Here is a 20287-nt window from a genome sequence, read left to right as displayed (position 1 = left end):
GTTTCTTAATTCAGAGTAGTATACTATTTCATCAGCTTCAATATGCCAGGAAGGTTAAAAAAAAAAACAAAAAAAACAAAAAAGGCACTAATTTCAGAGCTATCATTGATTTGTTAGTGTTATAAATTATATTAGCATATCCTTCAAACACCATTTCACTGCTCATTTTGAAAATATTTCAGGTAAGTTATCTATTCAATGAGAAAGTATTCTTTCTTTCATTAACCACAAGTATAATAACAAGTACAACAAGGTACTTTAAACTTCAAATTGATTAAAATAGAACAAAGGGCTTTACACATTTCTTTAAACTGCTCATCTCCAGGTTTTCAAAGAAAAACAAAAAACCAAAATATTTAACCTTCTAATATTTCCAGAACTAAACATCTTACAAACCAAAGGGAAAGTAAAAACTAAGTGTTCAGACAATGTAAAATAGCATTAACGCTTTTAAAATACTATTTTATTTTATGCCTTATAATGTATAAACAAATTTATAAAAAGGCAAATTCCTAATGAAATCAAGAATAGAAAACAAATTATTTCTATAACAATTACTATATGCCCTCCAAACTTCTCCCACTTAAACAAAACTTCATCTAACTATATTACTTACGTGATGGATGGATCCACTTGTTTGTAAGCATGGGCAGCACAAGACCCACAGTACGTATATCCTGCATGGCTACAAAACAAAATATTTTTGAAAACTTAATCATCACGTTTAAAATCAAGATACTCTGGGAAAAAAAAAACTTTTGAAAGGAATACAATTATGGCAAACACAACAGAATTGAGTATACACATTAAATAGCAATGTGGCCCACAATAACAAAAACAAAAAACAAAAAAAATACAAAAAAAGCAATGTAGCCCATGATGCAACCTCAAGAGGATAATAGGTAGTACACCATGTTCTATACCATGTTCCAATTTTAAACTTTAAAAATATTTTGTAATACATTTTCATCTGAAAGATAATGAAATTTGGAGTTCAAAGCTTACTGGAACTTGCTAATGTGTAACAGTACCAATATCTGTTTTTGACACACCTCTTCAACAGCATTAGCAGCCTAATACAGAAGAACGATGAGACCCACAGGAAGTCAAATCAGAAAAAACAAAACAGCCTACAACTAACAGCTCAATTTCTGTGTCTTGGTGGTATGGGAACTGACTTGGCCTTCTTTGTCTTAAACTTTTCATTTTCTCTTTCTGCTACGCTTTTTCTTTTATTCTCCAGTCTCAGCATTAGGTTGGTTCTCTTATCACCTGTAAAATGACTTTATTTCCTAGCCTCATTTTTCTTTCTTGATTCATGGCTAGTTACATGAGTCTAGAGCTAGGTCCCTTGGTGATTAATTACTAGTATGTGACCAATGGTATGCTGATAAATGTTTAACAATTCACTCTTGACACACACAAAATCTATGCATATACATATATACATAAGCTTATTATAAATATCACTGAGATAAAAAGTATGTGTATCTTTGTTGCTCAGATGTGGCCCTCTCTCTCCAGCTAAGCCAACTTGAAAGGTGAAATCACTGCCCTCCCCACTATGTGGGATCAGACACCCAGGGGAGTGAATCTCCCTGGCAACGCGGAATATGACTCCCAGGGAGGAATGTAGACCTGGCATCGTGGGACGGAGAACATCTTCTTGACCAAAAGGGGGATGTGAAAGGAAATGAAATAAGCTTCAGTGGCAGAGAGATTCCAAAAGGAGCCGAGAGGTCACTCTAGTGGGCACTCTGATGCACAATTTAGACAACCCTTTTTAGGTTATGAAGAATTGGGGTAGCTGGTGGTAGATACCTGAAACTATCAAACTACAACCCAGAACCCATGAATCTCGAAGACAATTGTATAAAAATGTAGCTTATGAGGGGTTACAATGGGATTGGGAAAGCCATAAGGACCACACTCCCCTTTGTCTAGTTTATGGATGGATGACTAGAAAAATAGGGGAAGGAAACAAACAAACAGACAGACAAAGGCACCCACTGTTCTTTTTTACTTTAATTGCTCTTTTTCACTTTAACTATCATTGTTATTTTTGTGTGTGTGGTAATGAAGGTGTCAGGGATTGATTTTGGTGATGAATGTACAACTATGTAATGGTTCCGTGAACAATCGAATGTACAATTTGTTTTGTATGACTGCATGGTATGTGAATATATCTCAATAAAATAAATATTAAAAAAAAGTATATGTATCACACAACTTACAAATAATGATAAAATACTCTTTATTGTAAATTCCATATTATCTATTGAATATCACAGAATACTTTCACTAATTTTTGCTGAACTCTTGTATCCATAGACAACTTATGGTTGCAATGACAAACAAGTAGAACAATGAAGACATATGCCTGAATTTCACTCATTAGTCAATGACTTGAATGACTTCTTTGCTCATAGGATAACATTTTTTGAATACTAGAAAGATTATTTCCTCACTTTTTTAGTGCTAATCATAAATTAAAGACTACAGGTGTCATAATTTTAAGATTAATCCGCATTACTATTAACATTTTCTCCCATTATTTTTCTTAAACGCAGACAAACAATAAATCAAGCCCTATGAATCAAGCCCTGATCCATTGCATTTGCCAATTTCTGTGGAGTAAATCATTCCCACCATGGTTAATTTCAAGCATTATGTCACTGAATGCATTTAGGAACAAACACACAGTAAATTAAATAAATAAATAAATAAAAACACATTGGGAGAAAATATATGTAAAGCATATATCTGAAAAAGAATTTATATCTGAATATATAAAAAACTTAAAACTCAGTAAGAAAACAAACCATCCAAATTTTTAAAATAAATGAGTAGAAAAACGGGCAAAAAAAAAAAAACTAAAGGAAGAATGGCGGTAGGGGGGACAATTTAGGTGTTCTGTTTTTACCCTTTTTTTCATTCTTGCTTTCTCTTTTTCTGGTACAAGGAAAATGTTAAAAAAAAAATAGATCGGGGTGATGAATGAACAACTATATGATGGTAATGTGATCAATGGATTGTATACTTTGGATGATTGTATGATATGTGAATCAATCTTAATTAAAAAATAAAATAAGCAAAAGATGTGAACAGATACTCCATCAAAGAATATACTGGGATGGCTAATAAGCACATGAAAAGATGCTCAACACCATCAATCATTAGGGAAATGCAAATTATAAAACTACAATGAGATACCATCACACATCACTAAAATAGCTAAAATTAAAAGAAGTGACCATCTCAAGTGTGGAAAAGATGTGGAAGAACTAAAACTCTCATATACTGCTTGTGGAAACGTAAAATGGTACAACTACCTTGGAAAACTGTTTGGCAACTTCTTAAAAAGTTAAACATAACTCCTTGTACATGACCCAGCCTATCCACCCTAGAGAAATGAAAGCATTATGTGCCACACAAAGATTTGTACACAAGTGTTCACAGCAGCTTCATTTGTAGTAGGCCAAAACTGGAAACAACCTCAAAAGGTGAATGGATAAACAAATTATGGTATATCCATACAATGGAATATTTCTTAGCAGGAAAAAGGAATGTACTATTGGTACACTCAAAATAATTATGCTGAGTGAAAGAAGCCAAACAAAAAGAGTTCATACTGTATGATTCCATCTATATATAGAACCCTAGAAAACACAAACCAATCTACAATGACAGTATGTCAGCAGATGCCACAGAGGGGGCAGAGTGGTACAGGAGGAAAGAGGAACAAAAAGGCAAAAACTTTTTGTGGTGATGAATATGCTCATTATCTGATGGTCAAGATGGTTTCACAGGTATATAAATATAAAAACTTACCAAACTGTACAATTTGTTGCATATTAATCATATCATATTAAAGCTATTCTTTTAAAAATGGTCCTCATCTCAACTAGCTTAATATATGAATGGAGAAAAAGAGTCTCACATACATTCAAGCACAGCTATACAAGATAGTAGTGTGTTTACTCAGAAGTTTATGGGATATAGAACAAGCACAATGAAATCACTGAAGGCTTTACTGGTCATACCAATAGCAGTAGTTCTATCCCTATACTTCTTGCAAGGCAGTCTATCAAGTTACCACAGTACAGCAATACGCTCACAACCTAGTTTTGAATTTAGACAGAAGGAAATTCTTTGGATTAGCACACTCAATTTTGCTGTCATCCTGTACTGATCTTGGTAATCTAGCCTTACCAGGTGCTCCATTTTATCCCCGTTATCTCTCTAGTCACCAGGGCCTGAGATCCCCATATTGACTGCCTCAGATTCCTAACACCTGTTCCCACTCTTAACATTACAAGATCCCTTATCAATTCAGAAGTATGCATCTCTCCTGTCCATGTGGACCTTAAAAACTATGTGGTCCACCTGGATTTTCCCTGGTCTGTCTTAAACCCAACAACATCTCAGATTTTCAACACCTTTTTGCTCTCAGTGGTCACCTATATACCATCCACCCATTCCCCCAATCCTTATGCCTTAAACTGGTGCTTCCAACTTAGGTCTGTTTCTCAGACTTTAGTTCCTATTTGCCATCCTTGAAATTTAAAGGCCCCAATCCCCAATCCATATTCTGATCTGAAATCAATCTTCGTAATCTGAGTCTCTCTGTTTTACCCATCTTGTTCCTGCCCAAGCTCAATTCTTAAGAGTCAGAAAGTCATTTTAGAAAAGTTGGATTCTTGAAGTATAGGTAGGATTTGAATAGTAAGAGTATCAGGGCAAGGGCATTCTAGGCTGAAAGAAGTACATGAGCAAATGCCCAAATGCACAGTGTAGATAAGCGAATACAAGACTGGCCTGAGTGGAACAGGTGTAATGCCAAACAGGATCCAGGCAAAGGAGCGGGCTTGATAAAACAAGATACTGAAAACAAAAACGTGTAGGCTGTTAAGTATGAAACTTACTAGCCTGGGACTAAAAAACTTTAGCACATTAGAAAGATTAGATGCAGAAGGGTGGTAAGAGAAGATTGTCTTGGAAATTGTGGCAATACATATCCAAGCATGAGGTAGCAGTGACATAGTCTACAATGGCATCAGTGCCAGTGGGAAATGAGAAATGAATACTATGAAGTTTAAAAATGAAGACCTGACAGATCTTAGTGACAAGAGTAAGTATCAGAGATGATAATGATGATAATGGTAATAACTAACATTTATTGAATGCATATTATATGACAGGTACTCCTCTAAGTGCTTTAAAGAATTAACTCATTTATCCTCACAGCAACCCCACGAGATAGAATTTTTCTCATTTTATACATGAAGACATTAAAACAGGAAAGTTAAGAAATTTGCTTCCCTTAAAGAGTAAGTGGCCAAGCCAGGACTTAAATAAAGCCAGGCAACACAGTTCCAGAGCTCACACTCTTAATCACCAAAGAGACCTTTACATGTTTCAAAGAAGAAGGGAAGAAGTCCATGAAGTAGGAAGATCAACAAGCCTAGAATTGAAAAACCACTTACATAATCATATATCCTATTAGACTACAGGGAAGAATGAGATTTGAAAACATAATTAATTGAGGTAAATATAGTTTTACAACAGAACTCAAGATTTCATAATTTTAGTTCTTTCTGAAATTGAAGGCTTAGAAGTCTGCTTGAAGTAAAGAAAATAACTGTATAGAGGGAGAGTTTAAAAGAGAATCTATTCCAGAGTGTTAAAAAAAAATCACTGAGTGTACTACCCTACTTAACTCCCACCATAAAGAACTCTACTTCATGAAAGGAGCAAGATCATAGTCAAAGAGAATTTCTAACACTTTCCTTTATCCTGGCCCAGATACATGGTAAAAGAGAAAGCCATAGTAATAACCATCACATTTTGTCACTGACCCTCTGTTCCTGTATCTTTCTCTTGCTAACAAAATCTATGGTTCTACATATATGTAAAAACAAGGTTTCATCAAGAGATTACCCATAACAAAGGAGGATTCGCTAAGGGAACACCTAAGGTTTTTTTCTTTTGTGCATAAAAGTCAGACCAGCAATGAAAATTCGAAGTTTAGATATTCAAATATACATCACAAAAATGTGTCCCACGTAATCTTTTACAGATCTTAAAATCCTTAAGGCAAAAAGTTATACCCACTAGCTTTTCTAAGTAACTCTGACCCGCAACATGTCTTCTCGTGAAAAATACAAAATTCTAATTTAATACCTATTATTTGTGTCATTAGACTGAAACCACACCTCTAAAAAGTGATCCTTCTTTTAACAGCGAGTACGCTAACTTCTGTTATTTCCACACAGCAGAACTTTACATCAGCAAGGCCTTTCCTGACCCTCCAGAATTTGTTTCCCCAAGAGACCTACAATCAAATGAGGATGCAAGACCACACAGTCCATGATCATTCACTGGTTAAGTGACAGTTTCCCACACAGCAACCTTAGTTAGTGTGTATATAATTCAAATTCCTACTTTAGGAAAAATACCAATTACTACATGGCATGAACTTTTACTTGTTCATTTTAAGACTTTCTAGGTCAAAGGTGAATAGTATCAACTGTGAAAGCCAAGAGTCTCCCATGCATTCTATGTGAGACCTTTCATCAAAGAGAACACAGGAAATAATGTGAGGCTTTTCATCAAAGAGGATATAGAATACTTAACTCAGGTTCAGCAAAGTCAGGTTCTAGTAGCTCTAATTCTACTTAAAATGCAAAATAAAAATATTGGAGTAATGAAATAAGATGTCCTCCAGTCTATAATCTATGAGCTGCTTGAGCTAAGGTAAGAGGTCTAGAAAGCAAGAAACTAAGTCATAAAACACTTGTGAATAGATAAACTTGGTAACAGGCCCTAAACAGTTTGTAGAAGGAGCAGCCAAAACATTGCCCCTCTCAACTTCATTTTGCTGTACCTAGCCTTTTATTCTTCTTTCAAAGGTCCTGTTTGATGGCCTCTATGCATCAATAAAAGATAACAGTAGGTGATTATGTGCCAAGAAATGCCTAAGCTAGCTACTCACTCTTCAGAACATTTTATTTTAAATGTCAGAAATATTACATATATAATACTATGAGCTAAAGAAAGCTATTAAAGTTACTCAAGGCAAATAAGAATAAACTAACCACAATGTTGCATATCTAGATTTTTTTTCAAGGCTAGAATATGCAGCATTTGAGATATTGCCAAGAATACCCTACTGCTTAATATAAATAAGGATTAGACATAAACAAATTGTGCATCCCTAGTAACCTAAGTAAGTACATAATTTTTGAAGATTCACTGTTTCGTGATATATACTGTAGAGCTCTACAGGTATGCTTCAACAGTAGACAGATAAGATAGATGGGTGGAAAGATGGATAGATAAATGTTTTTTAGCTTTAAAATTTTTAAACTAGTTTTTATTTTAAAAGTAATACATGCACACAGTAAAAAACTTCAAACAATAAAGAAAGGTAAATAATGAAAAGTGAATATATCCTTCCCCCATTTTATTCCTACAAGGTTAACTACTATCTAAAATTTGATTTTCAAACTCTATTTTCAAATCAATACATTTAAAATGGGGGGAGGGTCAATTTCCATAGGGTCTATTTTATAGTTAAAAAATTTTTTTTCTCATGTAAATAAGCCCCCTCCCAAGTTATCTGATTATGTTTTCATATGCTATAAGAAGTTTCTTAGGTAACACATGCCTGTACAGCCCCATTCTAAGGATTGCCCAGAAACTCCTCCATACTGTAAAACAAGCAAGAAGATTGGCATGAGGTGTGGGGCAGTCAGGGTAGAAAGGTCTTTGGAACTCCTAGTTCATGAGATCATTTCCATATAAACCCTGGCCACTTTCTATTCCCTAAGCCTCAAGAAAAATGAGGCAGTTCTAAATTCAACCATAGAATATTTTTAAAGCAAATTAAATTCTTCTGACTCCTCCAAAGATACCTGCCTATGTGTCACATAGATTAGAATTCATTAGGATTGATCAATAGTTAATTTTTGGCTCAATATTTATTCAAGAACATTTATTCTATTTAAACCATATCAATATAAAAATAAGCAATCTGTTTAAGCACTTCAGAAAGTGTGCGTTTCACAGTCTGCATAGTTACAAATATATTTAGGTTCTGAGTTTGTTTTTCAAAGGTCCCCTAATATGGTTTATGTCTATGAAAGTAAAGTCTAAGAAAAGCTGGTCTTAGAGAGTTAGAATTTATAAAATTTGAAGTATGTCTTTCATAGACTTGAAATGATTTGAAATAAACATAGAAATCTTAAAATAAGTTCTGTAAGTATAAATATTATATGAGCAAGCTCTTCTAAAGATCTTTTCATACTACATAACAATGAAATATTTGTCATTTTTCTACCTCAAAAAATTATTTTTAGAAATCATAGAAGATAAAGTTTGGCTATATTTAAAGTTTTCATGTTAAAAAATGAAAATTGTCTGTATATACAAATATAACCACAAAATCACTGTATAGCAGAAACAGGCACATCAAAGCCAAACTGTTTTTAAATAATCATTTTGAAACCTGGGATAAGTGGGCAATCATCTTTTAGAAGTCAATAAATTTGTAACTTCAGCTCAAACATTTCAACTCTCAGGGTTTACAGAACAATCAATGTACAGTAGTAACATTTGTTACAATTGATGAAAGATTATTAAAGTAGTACTATTAACTATTGTCCACAAATTATGCTATACAGTGATTTTGTGGTTATATTTGTATATACAGACAATTTTCATTTTTTAACATGAAAACTTTAAATATAGCCAAACTTTATCTTCTATGATTTCTAAAAATAATTTTTGAGGTAGAAAAATGACAAATATTTCATTGATCAATCCTAATGAATTCTAATCTATGTGACACATAGGCAGGTATCTTTGGAGGAGTCAGAAGAATTTAATTTGCTTTAAAACTAACTACAAGAAGCAAACAAGTCTGGCTACTTTTTCATGAATAGCTAACCATAACTTAATTATATGTTGAGTCAATTCTGGTCTCATATTTTAACTCTCATTTTATTCAAGATGGTAGCAGACCATAACAGTCAAATACCAACAAATTATTGGGAATGATAACAGCAACTATCTCATGAGTTACTGTAAATATGACTCATCGTCTCTCACCCAAGAAAGGACCTTACTTATACAAACTTCCCCTTATTCCTCCATCAATTTTTCTTTCTCTGCTGGATCATTTCATTAATATACAGACACTTTAATATCTCCACCTTAAATAAAAATCCACCCCCCCATTACAACATCCCCATATAAGTAATGCCCTATTTCTTGGATTTATAGTGAAATTTCTCAAAACAATAGAAACCTATCTTCATTTCCTTCTCTTCCCATGTTTTCTTTTTTGTTGTTGTTGTTTTTAATTTTTTATCAGAGCAGTTGAGGGTTTACAGAACAATTATGCATAAAATACAGGATTCCCATACACCTCCCCACCACCAACACTTGCATTGGCGAGGAAAATGTGTTACAATTAATGATAGCACTTTTTTGTAATTCTATTTTTTTAACAGTAGTAACATTTGTTACAATTGATGAAAGATTATTAAAGTAGTACTATTAACTATTGTCCACAAATTATGTAGGGGTATTCTTTCCCCATAGTCCCAACCTATTATTTTTTTTCCACGCATGTCTTTATTACTCACCTACCCATACACTGGATAAAGGGGGTGTCAGTCACAAGGTGTTTACAAACACACAGTCACAAGATGGAAATTATATGGTTATACAATCATATCAAAGATCAAGGCTAAAGTTCAACAATTTCAGGTATTTCCTTCTGGCCACCCATTCTTTCTTGAACCCACTCCAATAATGCTTTCATCCCTGACACAATACAGAAATTATTCTTATCAAGGTCACCAGTCCACATTGCTGAATCTAATTATCAATTCTCAGTCCTCGTTTTATTCAGCCTACCAGCAGCATTGACATAGTTGACCATTTTATCCTTCCTGACGTATTTTCATCCCTTGGCCTCCCAGAGACACAACACACTTTTGGGTTTCCTCCTACCTCACAAATGCTCATCTTCACCCTAATCTCTAAAATGCTGGCTTAGTCCTTGAACCTCTTCTCTCCATCTTTATTTTACTCCCTAGACAACCACACCCTGTTTAGACTTAACGTGTGATATATACACTAATAAAGCCTATATTTCTCTCTCAAACCTTGTCTCTCTTCCCCATACCCCAGACTCATATATCCAGCTGCCCATTTGAAATCTCCACTTGGATATTTAATAGGTGTCTCGATATTGACATGATCAAAACCAAACCCTAAATTCTAATCAACAACTCAAAAGCTACTCTCCACCTCCATCCATTTTCCACTTATCAGTACAAAGGCAATTCCATCCTTCCAGTTCCTCAGGTCAAAACTTAAGAATTATCCTTGACTCTTCTATCTGTTGATTCTGCCTTAGGAACATTATCTAGAACACTATGCTTCTCATCACTTCCACCTGTATCCCCCAGTCCAAGCCACCATGTCATTTCTGTTCTGTACTATTCTAATAAGCCTCCTAAACTGGACTCCCTTCTCCCTTAAATATAATGTGCATACAACAGCAAGAGTAATCCTTTTAAAATCTAAGTCAGATCAGGTCAGTCCTCTGTTCAAAATTTCTCATGACTTACCATCTCACTCAAAATAAAAACCAAAGTCCTAATTCTGGCTTACAGAACCTCTTTATGATCTGCCCCTGTTGCCAATCTCATCCATCACTTCTCCCCTCACACACACCACTCGTGTTGCACTGGCCTCCTTACTTTACCTCAAATACAGTAAGCATACTCCTGCCCCAGAGCCTCTGTGCTTGCTGTTCCTCAGTCTGAAAATCTCTTTCCCTGGATATCTATCTGCACAGCTTGCTCTCTCACTTCATTCAGGCTCAAATGTTATCCTTTCAGAGAGACCTTTACTTATTATCCTTTATACAATAGCAACTACCTACCCATACTGTCACTCTATCTTCTTATCTGCTTTCTTTTTCTTCTTAGCACCCATTAGTATCTGACAAAGAGTATAATTATTGAATAGTTTACTGCCTGTCTTCCCCCAAGTACCAAAATGAAAGCACCATGAGAGTAAGGACTTCAATTTATTCAAAAAGCAGCACTAAGAAGGGTATTACACATATTTGCTGAATGACTAAATAAATAATAGCAGAGCAATGTGCTAAATATTTTATACAGGTTAGCTCATTTTAATACTCAAAAAAACTGTAAGGAGTTACTATTATTATTTCAACTTTACCACTGAAATGAAGGCACAAGAGATTAAATAACTTGTATGTCACACAACTTTTAAGTGGTGGAGTTAGGCTCCTGCATCTATTAAGTAAGATCATACAAAGGAAGTATTTAACAAAATGTTCGACATAAAATTGCTAACATTCATGGAATACTTATTATGTGCCCAGCATTAATCTAACACTCATATTAATTGTTTAATAAGTGGTTGCTATTATCATCACTATTATTTATCAGGGCACCAAACTTAACTCAACAGAAGTCACATAAAAGATGCTGCTATGAGATAAATGGCACAAATTCCAACCTTCACTCTTCTCAGAAAAATGTTAACATGTGCTTATAAAAGTGTGTTCTGAAGGTTGGCACTGGAAACCATATCAAAATTAACTGAGCTCATATACAGACATACACCATCATTAACTGTGTTCTGAAAAGCAAAGACAAAATAATGACAGATTTTCACAATTAAAAAAATAATTTATCCCTCCCCCCAAAATCTGCTTGCTGTTCCTCCATGTTGCACTGTATTATGCTTAATATATCTTTTTGATTATAAGTTAAAAGGTAGCTGGATTAAAGTAGATCTTTTAAATGTTTAAAATAGAACTTATTCATTTATAACAATTACTACTGAAATCTCCAGGTTTACCTAATCTAAACAGCCCAGTGCTTTAAAAATCAGTTTTACTACCAAAAATAAATCGAAATTAATGCATCTTGTGGCAATAAAAGAATTAATTCCTTTATTCTTGAGTTTCTTGAAAGCCACAGGAATTATGAAAATTACTGAAAATAATTTCATCAGATCAGTATAGCACTTGGTTTTTCATTTTTAGTTCAACCAGTAGATATTCAATCTTTACTAATAATAAAGGGTAAAGAATCCTAAAACTTACGGTGCAATAATGGCTCTAGCAGGTCTTTTTGTAGACTGTACTTGTGAAAGCCAACCTTCTAGCTGTGCATTCAGCTGAGGTCCTTTAAAAAGATAAAGGGGGTGGGGGGAAGAATTAGAGTTAGCAAGTAATGTATTATAGATAACCAAACATGACACAAAGCCCTCCATGAACCAATTTGGAATTAAAATAGCTTAATAAGCAGTGGGATCATCAGTTTGAATGTTAATATTTGAACTTACCAACTACAAGATTGTTAGCAAGCCATATAAGACCTAACGCTGATTTTTAAAAATCTGCCTCTATCCATTTACTTAATTATTTACAACAGTCTTTACTCCAGAACAACATCAATGTCATCTACAATTTGGTGTTTTGGTGTTTAAACAAAAACAGAATGCAGAAGACTGTAAGAATATGAAACAATTGATGGAGTATTTTTAGAGTACCAAAACTAGCCTTAATCACTGAAATCATATCTATGAGCTTGATCACTCCCACATCTAAAGCGTTTTTTCTCCACCCCACTACCAACCTCTATTCCCATGATCATATCAATGACCAACAACATCACCTAAAAAAAATCTCAATTTCAAAATCCCACTCTCTTCACTTCCTATCTTTCCAGTTTACTCCCAGAAATCTGCTGACCACAACTGACCCCACCACTTTTTCCACTGCACTCCATCCTCTTTCTTTTCTTCACTTCTTATGCACGCTGAGACGAGATGATCCAACTCTATAATCATTCCTTTGCCTATGGCCTCATGTTCCTTTGTTCCTTTGTTCCATCACAGTCAAATCCTAGTTAAAACCAACTTTTCACAGCTCAGTGCTTCTATCTGGGACTGAAAAGAAACGTAACATATGTACCGGTCTCACTTTGAAATTATAACCAGAGATTTCAGCAGACCCCTAGCAATGCTTGGAAATCCTACCACATTTTACTCAATCTGCTCTTCCATCTTAAAGATAGAGAATTATCTCATAGCTTCTCTCACCTTCAACTGCAAACATATCCTTCATCCCCTTCTCACTTTCAGAAGATGACAGTGCTTTTTATTTCATCAAGAAAAAAGGCTGAGTAGAGTGGCCAACCATACCAATTTGCCCAGGATTTTGCCAGTGTTAGCACTAAAATCCTGTATGCTAGGAAACTCCTCAGTCCCAGGTAAGCCTGGACTTTAGGCACCCTAAATTTAGAAGAGAACTACTTTCTATTACTATCTTTCTATTACTTATTCTGCTGCCTCTCCTGTTTCAACAAACTGTCCTTGCTCCTATCAAGCACTCCTGTGAGCCAGTGATTGTATAATTTGGATGGTTTGTATGGGGTGAATATTTACCTCAATAAAACTGCATTATAAAAAAATAAAAAAATTAAAATAAATTAAAAAGTCAAGCACTCTACTTCTGCACTGGATCCCATCTTGTTTTTCTTACTCAAGGACTCCTCAGGAACTGCTCCTGCCCTGTTCCCACCATTATGTCCATTTTTACTCAACTGTTTCATTCAAATATGCTGTACTAACACTGATGGAGTTCCCCCACTACACTTCATTCCTCTAGTCCTCTTTAAAGCAAAGCTTCTTGAAGAGATTAAACTCGTTATTACCTTCCCTCTTGCCACATGTTCTCTTTTTTTTGAACTTTTAATCATGAGATATTTAAAGAATCTAGATAATTTAAAAAAAAAAGTACCCACAGCCCAATTAAATTAAATCTTAACATTCTCCCTCATTTACTTAAGATCATCCCTTATTAAGAAATAAATTATTACACATAGATTTGAACCCCTTAATGATTTCATTATACACTTCTCTCCTTAAGAGGAATTTTGGTCTTTCACCATTCCATTGTACTTTTACTACACGTGTACTTGTGGTGATTTGAAGTTGTATACAACCCAGAAAAAACATGTCCTTAAATTTAATCCATTCCTGTGTGTGTGGACCCATTGTAAGTAGGACCTTTTGATGAAGCTACTTCAGTTAAGGTGTGACCCAGGATGGGTATTAATCCTGTTACTGGGGTTCTTTATAAGAGAATGAAATTCAGAGAGAGAAAGCTCAGAAGCAATAAGCTGAAATCAACAAAACCAGAGGGAAGCAAGAGACCAGCAGATGCTGCCATGTGCCTTGCTATGTAACAGAGAAGTCAAGGATCACTGGCAGCTGGTCTTTGGAAAGAAAGCATCACCCTGACGATGCCTTGATTTGGACATTTTTACAGTCTCAAAACTTACTGTAAGCAAATAAATTCCCACTTTTTAAGTCAATATATGTCATTGTATTTGCTTGGAGCAGCCTAAGAAATCAAAACATTTACCAATAAATAATATATGGTATTAGTCTGCATGTTTTGAAACATTATATAAATATTCTGGCATATGTCCTTGTATCAGTTATTCAATGATGTTTTCAAAAATCACTTGTGTTGATACATGTAGCTCTAATTCATTCATTTTCAATGCTGTGTATTAGTGTATTGTATGAATATACCAAAATTTACCAATTCATTCTGTTTCACAAGACATTTTGATTGTTTCCAACATTCACTGATAACATAACACTACAAATCTCTTATGCACAGATGTGAAGAATTTCAACACCTGTTAAGAGTTTCTCTGTTATTTATCTAGAACTTATAACTTCTGGTTCAAAGGCTAGGCACATCTTCAACTCAACTAGAACACTGTTAAACTGCCCACAAAAGTTGTGGGATCAATCTATACTTCAAACAGCAGTGGTTAAAAGTTCCCATTTCCCTACATCCTTACCACTACGATATTCTCAGATTTTTTATTTTTTTTTAATTTCGTGGGTATGAATTAGTATCGCTTTGTTGTTTTAATTTGTACTCCCCTAATTTCCAGTGAGATTAAGCATCTGCTGAGTTGGAACTCCTTTTATATACGGTTTAGATCTATGTGCATGAACAAGTTTATAATGGACAGTTCCATATGTAAATTGCCGAGGTATATTTTAAAAATCTGATTAGCAATTAAAAATAAAGTTTATTTGGAAAATTTAAATTTAAGAGAAATTACCAAAAAAGCTTATATTAAATAATCTCATTATTAACTACTTCCTGTTTATAAAGTAAATCAAATTTTTAGCTGCCTAATAAATTTCATACTTTTTCTAATAAGAATAATCCAAAATTTTCCACATCACAGGAAGTTTACAAACCAGAAATTTGAAAAAACAGATAAAAGCAAAGAAAATAATACCTCCCAATCTGGCCACTCTTTCTTTTGCATTTCTTTAATTCCCTCCAGTAATCTGAATAAATTATCAGTCCTTCTGTAAAAGGACCAATTTCTTCACATGGATCCTAAGAGAAAAGATGAACTCCAAGTTTCTCACTTACCTTGAATAAGATAAATAAGTATATATATATATTTATTACATATGGTTGTTTAAATTGTTGACCTATAAAGCATCAAGAGAAAAATGATTTTCAGTTTTTCTTCCATAGAGGCTAGCTGATAGCTGGCAATATGGTACCCTCGATACATGAAGACTATATAAAATATGTGCCTTGTTTTTCAAACATCACTGGATTTGAAGGCAGACTGACGAATGAAAAAATAAAAGCTTTGTTTAAATCCTAGCAAAACTACTCAATGGTTGTATGACCTTGCCCTGCCTAACAGGGATGAATGGGCATTTACTTGTTTAGGTGAAATAGTAAAAGTAGGTTCCCAAAGGATCAACACTAAGGTTATTTCCTTAAAAAAAACAGACAACTGGGGAGCCAACCCAATAACACTTCTGTGTGAATCCCACTGGATTCAAACAGTATTGCACAAGTAAGTTTATTTGAATGGAAGCAAAACCACATAGATACTAAACATATGCACACACACAACCTCTGCCTTTCAGGAATTCCTATGCCAACTAATGAACAGAACCATTCTAAGATAAGGTTTGGTTTTAAATTAATCCAAGTTGATTTTCTACAGTTTCTATCCCTGTTTCGCCTGGTCCTCCTATCCCTCTTTGCAAACTAAAAATTTCCATGACCTGAGACTGTTCTTAGGTTCCTTGGGTCTTCTGCTGCAGCATTCCACTGTGACCACCCTTCTCTAGACAATTATCATGTGTTATATAAAGTTCTTCTAAAACTTAATGTGCAAGCAAACCACCTGTAGAGCTTGCTAAAATGCAAATTCTGATTCTACAGATCCGGAGTAGGACCCGAGATTCTGCATATCTAACAAGCTCCCGAGGTGACGGCAAACTTGCCAACTTCCAGTAGCAAGTACAGATCAACAGTTGCCAACCAAAAAAGGGTCTTGGACCCGAAGGACTCCTAGTTTGTCCTAGTTTGCTAATGCTGGAGAATGCAAAACACCAGAGATGGACAGGCTTTTATAAAACGGGGGTTTATTTCACTACACAGTTACAGTCTTAAGGCCACAAAGCATCCAAGGTAACACCTCAGCAATCGGGTACCTTCACCAGAGGATGGCCAGTGGTGTCTGGAAAACCTCTGTTAGCTAGGAAGGCAGCTGGCGTCTGCTCCAAAGCTCCGGCCTCAAAACGGCTTTCTCCCAGGACGTTCCTTTCTAGCAAGCTTGCTTCTCTTCAAAACATCACTCCCAGCTGCGCTCTCTTTCTCCCCCCCCTCCAGTCAACTCATTTATATAGCTCCACCAATAACGGCCCACCCTGAATGGGCGGGGCCACGCCTCCATGAGAACATCTCATCAGAATCATAGCCCACAGCTGGGTGGGGCACACTCCAAGCAAATCCAACCATCACCAAAACGCCTGCCCCACACAAGACCACAAAGATAATGGCTTTTGGGGGACACAATACACTCAAACCGGCACAGTTGCCAACCAAAAAAGGGTCTTGGACCCGAAGGACTCCACAAATATACATACATGTCAAGATTTAGTTACAAAAAAAACTCTATATAAATAAGATCAAACACACATAAGGGATTAAAAATACAAATTAATTTAAAAGTGTTAATAAAATTTCTTTTAGCTTTTTGTCATCATACAATTTCTCAATCAACAGATAATAAAGAGTAACTACAGTCATGTAGGAAGTCCTGAAACTTTCGAACATGAAGAAGGTTCCTAAAAGAGAAGGACACTCAAAAAGAGTACGACACATTCTAGATCTATCCCTTACCTGTACCAGAATCTATCTGAACTGTGTTTCAATTACCTTAGAATCTTATTTTCCACTAGCTATTGAAAACCATTACGTCGTAAAGTTAAGTGGGGCAATATTTTAATGTTAAATAGCATGTGCCTTCACTCATTAACTGAATAAATATTTATGGAACAGCTATTTATGTGCCAAGAACTGGGCTGCATGCTAGAATCATAGCATTAAGAAAGACAGATGTGAAACCTGTCTTCATGAAGCTTAACAATCTCCAATGTATTAAATTCAAAGAATGGCTGAAAAATGAAAATTTCAGGCATGAAGACAAGCTGGTAGGGGAGATATTTTTTGGTTGGGGGGCTTTTCAGTGTTGCTCAAACCGTACCATATATATTTTTTTCCCACTCCATGTACATAATGACAACATATGACAAACCCCCAGCCCACACATACACACATTGGTCAACAATCACAACCACTTTTTCTTCATTCTTTTAGGAGTGGTATCTATAAACTCAATTGTTGAGGACTAGTTAAAGTAAAGTAACCAGAGACAAAACAGAGGCAAAAAATACAAAGCCAAATAAAAGTAGACTGCCCAATACTTAGTATTTCATTATTAATCCTTCCGCGAATAATGTTCAAACCAACCTAAGAAATAAACTCTGTCCTGTACAGAAATTTATAAGTAATAAGTTGAATAAATCAGGTACTTTATCACCCTGTCTCCCGGAGTTCTGGATTTCACAGGCCAATAAAACTTTAAAAGAAATTTGGGGATTCAACATGAGGCAGCCAATACTTTATTTTGACAAGGAAGTACTTTTAAAACATAGCAACCATCTAACCACAATCACTATCATTTCTTTAAGAAAAAAACTTAACACCAAAAAGTAATGAGTGCAATCTTAGAATAAACTCAGTTCTTTACTTAATAAATTAACCATATTTCATCAACTCCAAAATATCATCAATATTAACGTGTACCATTATTTTCTGTACCACTAAAAAAAAATAAAATCTCTCGAACAAGGACATATAATTTCTTATCCCTTATTATTTTTATTTTATTTCTTATTAAAAGCCCGTCTAGACTTAGACATATCATAACACTCCTGTGCTGCAAAAAAAAGAGAAATATGACATATTCTTAAAACTTTTTTCAAATCCACACTCCAATATCTAAAATGCATTTTAACTCAGAGTCATTAATAATCCCTGTTTTTCCATAAGATCATCTGCTGTGTGTTGAGCATTAGTAATGGAACATTTCTTTTAAAAATTTTTCTTCTATTGCCTCTGGGACTCTCTTCTAATACACATTCTCTTATGTTTGGTGCCATCTCTCTCTTAATCTTACCAAAAGATGTCACCAGAAGTCAGAACAGAAAGTTTCAGAAGACAACCTGAGTGGTATCTCTTCCATAAACGGTCCTTAAATGACATGTAGGCTAAAATATCAAGGGGTTGCAGTTGTCTAGTTACACCAGCAGCATTAATAGTGAGTTCACTATGTGCAGGCAGTGACAACTATTTACAACTGACAATAATTTTAAGATGCCATTGTAAGTATTCCATTCAGATTATTGTAAAACACACCTCAACTTAAAAAATGTTAAAATGTGGAGAAAGATTAGGGATATGCTGGGTGCTCACTTCTCTCCAAGAAAAACAACCAGGTAACAGGCAGAAACTGTCCAGAGCAATGCTACTGCAGCTCTGGAGATCATGGGGAGTGCTGTGCAATGCCCAGGAATGTGTGGGACAAAGAGACAGAGAAGTTGTGGGTAAAGATCATGAAGTTGTGGGTGAAGATCAGCCCTGACTCCAGGCACCCATATGCCACTGCAGGGCAGAAAGCTTAGGGGTCTCCAGTCCCTGGCAGGCAAGTAGAGACAAACTAAAAGGTCATTGGATGTCCACTCTACCAAGAACAGGCATGACAGGGTCTACCACTGTTTCAGCTTTTAGCTGGCAAATTTGGACTGCTGGGACTGGTGTTTGCAACCTAGCTGGCATGGCGTGGCTATGCCATTATCTGGAGCTGACAGCTAAAAAATAACCTGCCTTCTGAAGGCTGAGCGGAACAGGTTTCATAAAAAAACCATCTGCTTGCAGGCAACAAAAGTGCACCTCCAGGAAGATGGCTAAAAGGGTTTGGTGCAAAGAGACCCATTATGAGCCACAGGCCAGGAAAGTACACCTGTGAGGAGAATTAAAGGCTTTATGACATCTTCAACTGATCCTCTCCCTGGGGCCCTGTAGAAGAGGAGTGTGCCCCTGAGTGGCCCAGTCCTGTTGGGTACTACTGACAAAGCAAGTGTCAAAGAAGAGCATTAACACAAACCCACTTAACAACAAAAGTGATGACAAGAGAGAGAATTCAACCTTCAGAGGTAATTCACCAAGATAATCTGATGCCCACACAACAGAAAAAACAAAAACAAAAAACAAGTCATATCAAGAAACAGGAAGATATGGCCCAAAGTAGCAAATCAAAAAGTTGGAGGAGATACAGAATCTGGAACAATAATCAAAAATATTCAAACAAATCTAAACCAGTTAAAGGAGACGGCTAAAGACATAAAGTGTATTAAGAAACTGGGTGAGCCTAAAGAGGAATTTCAAAGCATGCAAAGAAAAATAACAAATCTTATGGGTATGAAAGGCACAATAGATGAAATTAAAAATATACTACAGGCACACAACAGCAGATTTGAAGAGGCAGAAGAAAGAATCATTGAGCTAGAAGACAGGGCATCTGAATTCAAACAGACAAAAGAACAGACAGAGAAAAGAATGGGAAAAATTGAGCAGAGTCTCAAGGAACTGACCAGTCACATGAAGTACACAAACATTTGTGCCATGGGTGTCCCAGATGGAGAAGAGAAGGGAAAAGGGACAGAAGGAATATTTGGGGAAATAATGGCTGACAATTTCCCAACTCTTATGAAATGCAATGGCATCCATGTCAAAGAAGCAGAACGTACTTCAAACCAA

At 35.4% G+C, this 20287-nt stretch overlaps 1 protein-coding gene across 4 annotated transcripts in view; it reads right to left on the bottom strand.

Annotated features, from left to right (window-relative positions):
* Window positions 1-20287, bottom strand: part of MEMO1 (mediator of cell motility 1) — a 158648-nt gene that overhangs the window by 63016 nt on the left and 75345 nt on the right. For all 4 annotated transcript variants that reach the window (XM_037807533.1, XM_037807532.1, XM_037807534.1 and 1 more), the window contains 2 exons: window positions 12158-12239; window positions 617-685 (listed from right to left, as the gene is read on the bottom strand). In XM_037807533.1, the coding sequence (XP_037663461.1) occupies window positions 617-685; window positions 12158-12239 (151 nt within the window). The remainder of the gene's footprint in view (window positions 1-616; window positions 686-12157; window positions 12240-20287) is intronic.

Source organism: Choloepus didactylus, chromosome 17 (assembly GCF_015220235.1).
Source record: "Choloepus didactylus isolate mChoDid1 chromosome 17, mChoDid1.pri, whole genome shotgun sequence".
In the NCBI taxonomy this organism is placed as follows: domain Eukaryota; kingdom Metazoa; phylum Chordata; class Mammalia; order Pilosa; family Megalonychidae; genus Choloepus; species Choloepus didactylus.
The sequence above is the reverse complement of the archived record's forward strand: the minus strand, read 5'-3'. Positions and strand labels throughout refer to the sequence as shown.